The 10954-nt window shown below is 49.9% G+C and overlaps 1 protein-coding gene across 1 annotated transcript; it reads right to left on the minus strand.

Moving 5' to 3' along the window:
• Window positions 1-515: 515 nt before the first annotated feature.
• Window positions 516-6101, minus strand: LOC142576917 (uncharacterized). Its single transcript, XM_075687062.1, has one exon. It carries the CDS (start codon window positions 6099-6101, stop codon window positions 516-518), a length of 5586 nt encoding a protein of 1861 aa, XP_075543177.1.
• Between the last annotated feature and the right edge of the window lie 4853 nt (window positions 6102-10954).

Here is a 10954-nt window from a genome sequence, read left to right on the forward strand (position 1 = left end):
CAGCTTTCATTACTATGCTGGCCTCGCGGATCGCACTTGACGGGATCAAAGCGTCCGCTGTCCAGCTAGATAACGGGTCGAACGCAGTTGAACATTTAAAACAAACTTTAATTACACTGAGAAGGTCAAAAAAGCAAGTTAAAAATACACAAAACGTTCAGTTTTAGCCCCGTAAAAAAGTGGTCCGTTCTCTAGGGCCGGTGGGGCGAGTCTGCCCGTCCCGCGCTTTTCCAACCGCGGTTTCCATCCCCGTCGCCGCCCCCAGGCCCGGGAAACAACACCCGACAGCCCGAAGCGTCGTCACTGGGTCACTTCCAGGAACCGAACGGAGGGAGCGGGGTCCTTTCTTTCGCGCACAGCTCGGAGTCCGCGGGGGCCAGTGAAAGAGAAAGCAATAAAAGTAAGGAAGGCTCGCTTCCCTCTTGAAAGAAAAGTCTGGCCGTGCATTCGCGATGCGCACAGAACACTCCCCGTCTGGTGTCTTTCGTTGTTAAGACGCCACCACTATATCACGGTCACAGCAAACGCACAACTTCTGTTGTTGGTCGGAAGAATGTTTTCACAACCCCGTCTTTGGCTGTTTTCAGCTCGACCTTGCGCACCCTTCCATCTGCGCTGAGCAGGCTTCGCGTAATCACTCCGACGGGCCAGTCGTTGCGGGTCGCTTCTTTATCCCTGAGTAGAACGACGTCGCCTTCTTTGAGGTCGGGTTTTGCTGCTTGCCATTTTCGGCGTTGCTGCAAAGTAGTGACATACGTTGTGCGCCAGCGCTTCCAGAACTCGTCAGCCAGGTTTTGCACGAGACGCCAATGCCGTTTGTAGAGGTTGCTTGTATCTAACTGCCCAGTTGTTACAGATGCGCTTCCGTGTTTTTGGGTTAAGAGTGTCGCCGGAGTTAGGATTGTGGGATCTTCGGGGTCAGACGAAGTAGGAGTTATGGGCCTGGCATTAATGATGGCTGCAACTTCTGCCAAAAAGGTTGCAAGAATGTCATGCGTGAGTCGTTGATGACGTGACTGCATGAGCATTGAGTCAAGAATGCGGCGTGCAATGCCGATCATCCGCTCCCACGCACCGCCCATATGGGACGCGTGCGGTGGATTGAATATCCATTTGCAGCCGTTTCCGCTGAGGAACTTGCCTATTTGTGAGCGATGAATGCCCTCTGCGCTGATTCCAAGTTCTCTGCAAGCTCCGATAAAATTGGTCCCGCAGTCAGAGCGTATTAGCTTGATGGGGCCTCGCACTGCTAGGAACCTTCGGAAGGCATTAATGAAACTCGACGTATCCATTGATTCGATCAGCTCAATGTGCACTGCGCGAATGCTTAAGCAAGTGAACATGACTGCCCAGCGCTTGCTGTTTGCAACACCACCTCTCGTTCGGCGAGAGGCAATCATCCAGGGACCGAAAACATCGATTCCAACATTCGTGAAAGGAGGATCTGTGCTGATTCGGTCTGCCGGAAGGTCAGCCATCTTCTGGTCGTGAAAGCGCCCTCGCAGCTTCTTGCATGAAATGCATGCTTGCAGCACGGATGAGATGCACCTTTTACCTCCGACGATCCAATACCCAGCAGCTCGTACGGCTCCTTCTGTGAAGTGTCGGCCCTGGTGTTGCACGCATTCATGGTGGTGGCGCACGAGAAGCGTTGCCACATGGTGCCGACCCGGCATTAAGAGAGGGTGTTTCTCATCGTCTGGCAGGTCGCTTCTGTTCAAGCGGCCGCCGACGCGGATCAAGCCGTTGGCGTCTAAGAATGGGTCAAGCCTTCGAAGCGAGCTTGTCTTGTGAACCTGCTCTCCTCTCTGGATACAGCATATCTCTTCATAAAATGCGTCCTGCTGTACTGCGCGAATGATGACGAGCCTGGCTTTGGAGAGCGCCTCAACGGGAGCTACCTCTCCTTGTGATGCGTTCTTTGCGCGATGGGCAACCTGGATCAGACTTGCTACAGCACGAGTGAGAGATTTCCAGTTCGAGAACCTATGAAAGCGTTCGGCTCCGAGTCGCTGTCGTTTGTTCACCTCCGTCGCCAGAGTGCAGACTTCAGGGCGTATTTCTTTGTCTTCGTCAGGATTTAGGAGGATGAAGCTCGACGACCGTGCTTCCTCTTCTCGTCGTGAGAGAAAATCAGGTCCGGACAACCAGTTCGTGCTCTTAAGCTGTGCCGCTGGAATCGCTCTAGTGGCATGGTCTGCTGGATTTTCGTCTGTGTGAACGTATTTCCATTGTTCAGGTTGCGTGCTGCTACGTATCCGCTGCACCCTGTTGGCCACATACACGTAGAACCTTCGTGTTTCGTTGTATATGTAACCCAAGACCACTTTGCTATCTGTGTAGAACGTGACCGAGTTCGGCTGGAAGTCCAATTCTCGTACTATAGAATCGGTCATCTCTACAGCAAGCACTGCTGCACACAACTCAAGCCTTGGGATGGTGTGTTCTGGTTGTGGAGCAAGCTTGGCCTTTCCCATGACAAATCCGACGTGTCTGTTTCCTTGCTTGTCAGTCACGCGTAGGTATGCCACAGCTGCGACGGCCCTTGTGGACGCGTCTGAAAATGCATGGATGTCCCTACTTCCGGCTTCAAGTGTCGAGACTGGCGTATACGTTCTTCGCACGTGAAGGTGCTGTAGTGTCTGGAGAGAGTTCTTCCACTCGTCCCATCTCTGCTTCTTCTCGTCCGAAAGCGGCGTGTCCCAGTCATAGCCCTTCGTCACGAGGTCACGGAGAAGGTACTTGCCTTGAACCGTTATTGGAGCCACAAACCCTAGTGGATCGTAAAGGCTGTTGACGGTCGACAGCACTCCTCGCCGCGTATATGGCCTGTCCTGACGAGGAGCCCTGAAGACGAAGCTGTCGTCGCCTATGTCCCACAGTAGACCGAGACTTCTCTGCGTAAGCGACGCGTCTGTGCCGAAGTCGAGGTTCTTCAGTCCCTGGGCGTGGTCCTCTCGAGGAAATGCATTCAGCACATTCTGCCCATTCGAAGCTATCTTGTGAAGCCTTATGTTAGCTGTTGCAAGCATTTTCTGCGTTCTTTGCAGCAGACTAATGGCATCTTCTTCGCTCGGAAGAGACTTAAGCGCATCATCGACGTAGAAATCTCTTTCAATGAACTTCCTGGCATCTTCACCAAATCTTGGGGCAGCTTGTTGGGCAGTCCGTCGAAGGCCATACGTTGAAACAGCTGGCGATGGGCTGTTGCCGAAAACATGAACCTTCATTCGGCACTCTATGATTTCTCTGGATATATCGTTGTCCTTAAACCAGAGGAACCTCAGGTAGTTCTGATGGTCCTCGCGAACCATGAAGCTGTAGAACATTTGCTGGACGTCTGCTGTAACCGCAACTGGTTCTTGCCGGAAGCGTATCAAAATCCCCACAAGGTTATTCGTCAGGTCAGGGCCGGTCAGGAGAACGTTGTTCAGAGATACCCCTTCATACTGAGCGCTGGAGTCAAATACGACTCGGATTTGATCAGGCTTCTGGGGGTGGTGAACGCCGAATATGGGCAGATACCAACATTCTTCGTCCACGTGAAGTGGTGGAGCTTCCTCCGCATGACCCTTGATGAAGAGCTCGTTCATGAAGTTCACGAAACGTTCCCTTGTTTCAGGATTTTTTCGCAGGGAACGCCGTAGCGAGAGCAGACGAGACAGAGCTTGTTCTCTGTTGTTCGGAAGCCGACTTCTCGGTGTGCGAAAGGGGAGAGGGGCGACCCAATTGTTTAATTTGTCTTGGGTGAATTCACTATTCATTATCTTGAGGAATGTCTTGTCTTCCATGGAGAGAGCACGCTGCTTGTCAAGTTCTGTTGTTTCGAAAAGATTCGGGGCCAGGGTGTCATCCAATGTTGCTGCCAATCGTAAATCTTTTGAGACCTTATCCGCAGAGTAGAGAATCGGCGCCTCCCTAACAAAGAAATGTCTTTGGCACGGCTCAAAAAGAGATGGTCGCCCACTGTACAGCACATGGGTCTTGAACACGTTGACGCTGCCCGTTTCCCGCGTTCGACCAACGCAAACGTCGCCGACAATGACCCATCCGAGGTCAAGCTTCTGAGCATACGGCGCGTCGTGGGGTCCGTTGATTGTCTGACGAACCTTGTGAGCTCTTAGGATGTCCCGGCCAAGGAGGAGCAGTATTCCAGCCTCCTCAAGAGGCGGAATGTGATTTGCTACAGACTTCAAGTGCGGGTAGTGCCTTGCAGCGTCAGGTGTCGGAATTTCATCTCTGTTTTCTGGAATTGCCTTGCACTCGAGGAGAGGCGGAAGAGGAAACTTGACTTCGCCTGACATGCTCTGCACGAAAAAACCATGAGCGACTCTTCCAATCACTTCAGTACTGCCGGAGCAAGTGCGGAGCGTGTATTGCGTAGACGTCCCCTTCACTCCGAAATCGTTGAGGAGTTCTGGCCTAACCAACGAGCGATTACTCTGGTCGTCAAGAATCGCGTACGCTCTGACTGTCTTCTCAGGCTGAGTCTCATGGGTCACCTCTACGAGGCAGATTTTAGCACACGACTTTGTGCTGTTGCCAGCGTTTGCCACTTCGGTACGCCTAGATGTGACTCTTCTTTCTGAGTCATCTGTCGTACTGTCATCAGACCCACTAGCCCTTGACGGCTCTGAGGTTGGCGGTGCTGGGTGAAGCGCTGTGGCGTGGTCGGCGCTGTCGCATATGAGGCATATCACAACTGCCTGACATTGCCACTGCATGTGGTTCTTGGATGAGCAGCATCGTAGGCAGATCCCTTGCTTCTTTATGAAAGATTGCCGCTCTTCCAAGGTTTTCTCACGGAAGGCGCGACACCTTTCCAAGGGGTGAGGTTTCTTGTGATATGGACACCACCTTTTCAAGTCCCTCGATTCCGGTTGCTGTTCGTTAGCAGTGGCACCTTGATTAATCTTGGCAGAAGCAGGATCCACTTCTGTTTTCCTCGCTGACACAGATGATCTTTGCCGCGTGGTCTTCGTAGCATTGTCTTCCTTCCTTTGATTGAATTCGGACGAGGCATTTTGTGGATTCAAGATGAAACTCGGGTCGTTCCTCATGCTGGCCTGATCTCTAACGAATTTGCTAAAGAAAGAAAAGGGTGGAAATGCAGTGTCATGATCTTTCTTGTATTTCGATCCCGCCGACATCCAATTTTCTTGAAGTCCAGATGGCAACTTCGATACAATTTTGTTGACCCCTCTTGCGGTATCCAAATAGCCAAGACCGGCAAGATACGGGTCAGTTTTCGCAGCCTCGAGTTCTAGCAGGAGGTCGCCAAGTTCCTGGAGTCTGGTATTTTCCCGGTGAGATATCTTCGGGAAGTCTTCCAGCCGCTTCAGTAGTGCATCCTCAATTGCCTCAGGGCGCCCGAAGACGTCGTCGAGCCGTTTCCACACAACGTTCAAGCCCGTTGAAAAGTCATCGACATGCACTGATTTCAACCTCCGAGCCTGACGTGACGATTCAGGGCCAAGCCATTTGATGAGAAGGTCTAGCTCTTCTTGGGCAGAAAGACCTAGATCTCTGACAACACCCTTGAACGATGATTTCCAAGCGCGAAAGTTCTCAGGTCGATCATCAAACTTGATAAGACCGCTTGAAACAAGGTCTTTGCGGCACAGGAACTTAAGGACACCGGCTAGCTCTGAGCTTGAACTGTTGTGTGCTGGGGCGTGCACAAGCGGATGCGGATCAACTCGTAAGTTCATAGGACGACTCGTAGCTCCAGCATGCTCATAACTTGAGTTGTTAGGGGCAGCATGGCAGTCAGGTGGCCGTTCATCAGCTTGCAGACACATTGAATTATACGCAGCCGTGTGGGCACCCGGCGCCGTGTGAGCATTGTTTACGTCGCCGCTAGAGTTGGTGACAGCCACCTCGGTTAACACAAGCGCAGAGTTGCGTAGGGCTTGCTGTTCATCGATGTAACTCCTAGTCTGCAGCGTTCGGTCCACAGGAGGGAGCGTGCGCATGCGCTCCCCGCCATCCTGCTCCACGGCTGCCTCGAGCGCATTCGCCTGTGCGTTTGCAGCTGCCGCTTCTTTTTCATGCTGCAAAATATCCAATTCAGCCTCTATCCTTGCCTTCTCAATGCGCATCGCGGCCTCTCTGCGACCAAACTCTGCTCTGGCCCGGACGGCTTCAGCTTGTGCGCGTGCTTGTACAGCGGCTAGGCTGATTGTTGACGAGCCCGATCGTCGTGACCTCGAAGAAACGCTTGAGTGGGCCGATAGAGAGTGCTGCGACATTACCTCTTGTAAGCGGTCGCGTTCTCGTTCTGTAGCCTCACGTAATTTGTCGCTCACAGTCACATAACGATCTGCGTCGATTGTTTTCTGAAGTTCTAATTCCTGCTGGGTTTCAGATCTGCTCGTTTTGGCGAGGAAGGTAGCGTATCTGGCGGCGACGTGCTCGTAGCGCTCGTAGCTTGCGCGAAGCTGCGTTGCGGCGCTGTTAACGTCTTCCTCTTTCGCACATGATACTTTGAAAATAGCTGTCTCCACGTTCTTCCAGGCAGCGTCTACTCTCCGGCAGTGCTCATCGCGGCTCGTTTCATACGTTTCTTTAGCTTTCATGGAAAACGTAGTTGCTCTTCGTGGTCGAATATTTGCCGGTGAAACTTCATGCTCCCCTGTCATAACTTGAGACGTTTCAGGCGTCAGCTTGTCCTGATCCATTTTGGCGTGCGTGCTTCACGACGTATCTCACTCAAAGCGGACGTATGTGGTGAAGCCTGCTAAGCTGCGCGATCAAATTTGAAACGAGCCCACCTTGTCGTTGCCCTGTGTGCCGTCAGCTGCTCAACTTGTAGGCGATGCCGTGTCCTTGCAGTAGGCGGATGTCATGGTCAAACCGGAGGTCTTGCCGTGCGACGTATTCCACTGCAGCGGACGTTGAGTTGGCGGCCGATGGCAGTCGACTTCACTTTTTTACTATGCTGGCCTCGCGGATCGCACTTGACGGGATCAAAGCGTCCGCTGTCCAGCTAGATAACGGGTCGAACGCAGTTGAACATTTAAAACAAACTTTAATTACACTGAGAAGGTCAAAAAAGCAAGTTAAAAATACACAAAACGTTCAGTTTTAGCCCCGTAAAAAAGTGGTCCGTTCTCTAGGGCCGGTGGGGCGAGTCTGCCCGTCCCGCGCTTTTCCAACCGCGGTTTCCATCCCCGTCGCCGCCCCCAGGCCCGGGAAACAACACCCGACAGCCCGAAGCGTCGTCACTGGGTCACTTCCAGGAACCGAACGGAGGGAGCGGGGTCCTTTCTTTCGCGCACAGCTCGGAGTCCGCGGGGGCCAGTGAAAGAGAAAGCAATAAAAGTAAGGAAGGCTCGCTTCCCTCTTGAAAGAAAAGTCTGGCCGTGCATTCGCGATGCGCACAGAACAATTACAGTGCCCCATTATTGCGAAACTGAGTTGATGTATGCGTGTGCCTAAGGAATAATAATTTGGTCATTCTGATTATTTAATTTTTCTTTTATCGTGTGGGGAGGAGTATTGTGCGGAGCGACCGTGACGAGCACTATGCAATGGCACGAAAGACGTCAGTATACGTAAAGGCCAATTACGGTGACTCGGTCTCAGTCTTAAAAAAATAGATAAGAGAGTACACCTGTTAATATTCTACACAGTTCCCATCCAATCACTTACGACGTGTCGAACTGCTTGAGTGGTGTACGGAGAGCTCGTAATGTGTTGAAGAAAAGTGAATAACCTCGTTTCGAGCCAGTGAAATCTTTAACCAAACGAAGAGGAAGATTAAAATGGGGAGCTGCTGCTTTTTTTCGGCAATGATCAACAGACCTGTCCACACGTCTTCTGAGAACACTTGTGGACACACCGTGTGGCTTTATCATGTGGCCGACTATACATGGGACAAACAGGCACATGTCTTAATGACAGGACAAGAGACATGCAGCATCTCTGGAAGGAATCTTCACTGGGCATCTCCGCTGGGCATCATCGCTATTGTCATTGCACTGTACAATTTCACGACATCAAGGTTTTAGAAAAAAGTAAAGATAAGCTGACGCTCAAAATTTTAGAAGCCATGGCCATTGACGAAATCGGACAATCATGCATCAGTACACCATCGATACTGCTTATAGATAAAGGAAAAAGGCTACTTGCGCAAAAATGATCTGTCACCCTAAGAGACGGATAATCGTTGTGACAAAAGAAAAAGAGAAGCATTGGCGGTCGCGTGCTATAAAAAAAAAGAGAGAGAGGGAACGAATAACAAACATCAGGTTGCTAGTCCAGCGTGTGTCGTCGTCCCTTTTTGTCCGTGTCAGAGCGTCCTGCTGGAAATCCTTTTTGCTTTGGGAACAGTATACCAGCAGCTAAACGTTACGCGTAAACAGCAACATCGCATTGGCGATGCTATTTTCCAAGACCTCACATTCGTGTGCCTTCGGCCACAGGTTCTGCAAGCTTTTGAGCCCGACTACATGCCAAACTCGACGAAAAACCGCACAAGGCGCTTGGTCACTGCCTTTATTCCGGGTACTGCTCAACCATGTCGTTCCTCATCGGGAACAGCGATCGAGGCTCGAGACAGCGATATATTTTATCGGATCGTTCAAATGCGCGCACGTACGCCGTGGCACGTCCAGCTGCACGAAGCTGTGCCCACAAAACGTGCCATCGAAATTTATGGCGCTGCGTGGAGAGCGCGTTCGTATAGCGAGGCATCAACTCGCCGGCGCAGTTCAGAGCTCGCGCTGTGCGCGTAGCCTTTTGATTGCGTGCGGCCGTTGCGGGGGCTGCCTTAACGACCACATTTGCTGCTTTTGTAGCCGGGTTTCGTGCGTAGGCCGTTTGAAAGCTATACTGCGCCTTCGGGGAACGCTATGGCTCGCGGGGTTGACAGCGCCTTCCTGGCCTCAGAAACGTAGACACTGAATGTTGCCTACATAAAGCCCAGAACTGCCAAAGAAGTCATCGTTTGCTCACTTACGCTCTTGACGAAGGCGAAAAATAAAGGCAGCTATATCCAGAACAACCGCACAAGTGCGGCGGAAAACTTCGGAACACTAACGCACAGACGACAGAGAGCTCAGCATTTTGTGCGGCTTCAAACGAAATTGGCAGGTCTCTCTGCGAGGCCTGACAAAAGCAGCAGAGTGAGCTTCCGGGTGTAGGCGCGTGTGCAAAGTGCTGCTTCTATAGTCGACTTTTCTTGAAGGCACAACCTCGCCGGTGTGCACAGGTTGGAAAGAACGCTTTTAATGCCTTGAAAACTCTTGACTTATTTTCCGGCACCATTGCTTTTCGTGTGCGAAAGGGAGTGTGTGGGTGGGAATGAGGAAGGGGGGGGGGTGCATTGCCAGCACTTACATGATGCAAGCAGCACTCAGAGAAAGACTTGTCTGGAGTCCCTGCATGTAATTAGTCTGTGGTATAACAATAACATATATTATAGCATGCTATACCAAGTTGCACAGCGTCATAAATATTCAGTCCATTTTGAAAACACGCTGTTTATCCTGTAGTGAACATTACTGGTAAAGAAAGTGTGAAGTCTAAAAAAAAATAATAATGTGCACTCTCAGATTCTGCGGTGTCGACGACGATTGGTTTATTTCCCAATAATGCCCGAAAGAAGACGCACCCGATAACTGAGAATTATATAAAAACTTCGCGCAGTCTTGTGTCCTATATGTCGCAGCTCGACGTGACGCGGAATGAGTGGGCATGTGCTTTCTGAAAAAAAAAATAAGAGAAAAAAAGAATAAAGGAAACAAGCCAACACGAGGACAATATATAGCAACACGGAAACAAATCACTCAGAAAAGTCGCAAAAGGCGACGCTTATCTGTGCGCTCCTTCTTGGCGCTTTGTGTCCGCATGCCTGTAATAGTTGTTGCTATTGTCCAGAAATACCAGCTATCCATTTTCCGTATGCGAAGTGGTGAGGCAGCCGCTCTTACAGTGATGTAACTAGTTACTATAGCGTTTATGCTTCGGAATGCTTTTTGTGCTCATTGAAGAATCCGGGCCGTTCAAGATAATCTAGAGGCACCTGCCACTGTGTCTCTCGCTGCCTGTAAGCTTCTTCGGGACGATGAAACCCCTAATTCAATAGTCTTTAGGAAAAGTCGGTGGCTACAGATTACGGCATATTTCTCTGGGAAAACTCAGCTTATTCAGTGTGTGATTAAAAAAATTCCTGAAAGCATATACTATATCGGGTCAAAATACGAAAAATTAGTGTAAGACGCGAAGATAAGACAGTTCACAATGGTCGCAGACGACTCTGTGGCGTACAGATAATTAGAAACAATGAATTTGATTTTGTTAGCCTTTGGAGTGATGTGGATATTCAGGGTGACCATTTTTAAGCGTTATGAAATTTTTACAAATCGGATGTGGCAGATAGCATAATTGTTGTCCTTGGGCTAGATTATTCGAAGAGGTGGACGTTATTAGTATGAGAAATTGAAACACATATTCAACTAATTGACGAAAGTTCAATAATTACCTTCTTAGTTAATTACATTACGGCCCATATTGCAATTTACTAATTGCAGCCGGTGAGCATGCATTTCATTTGAAATTAACTTCCAGAATGACACCACTTTCGTGATATTATTGCCCAAAGTGTGGGAAGAAATATATGGACGTTCCAGTGCATGAATGTGCATGAATGCATAAATCTCTTTCGCCTGTCGTCCATGTTTATTTGTGCGCTGGAACGACGTTTCATAATGCTATTCACAACCAACTAGTCCAGCTGTCTACGCTTAGCATAAAAGAGTGTTTTGTTAAAAAAGCAAATGGAACAACAGCGCATTCTTACGGCGAGTTTGATGCCGCATATCTCCAAACTTGCGTCATTCTGTAAAATTCATTCCAAATGAATACGTCTTGTAATCTCACCGGCTACAATGAGTAAATTGCAATATGTGCCGTAAAGTAATTAATCCAGAAGATAATTACTGATACTTTA

The sequence above is a fragment of the Dermacentor variabilis genome, chromosome 1 (assembly GCF_050947875.1).
Source record: "Dermacentor variabilis isolate Ectoservices chromosome 1, ASM5094787v1, whole genome shotgun sequence".
NCBI lineage: Eukaryota > Metazoa > Arthropoda > Arachnida > Ixodida > Ixodidae > Dermacentor > Dermacentor variabilis.

Excerpts from the sequence above, each read along its gene's own strand:
- LOC142576917 (XM_075687062.1), bottom strand. The coding sequence starts at position 6,101 with ATGCGCATTGAGAAGGCAAGGATAGAGGCTGAATTGGATATTTTGCAG.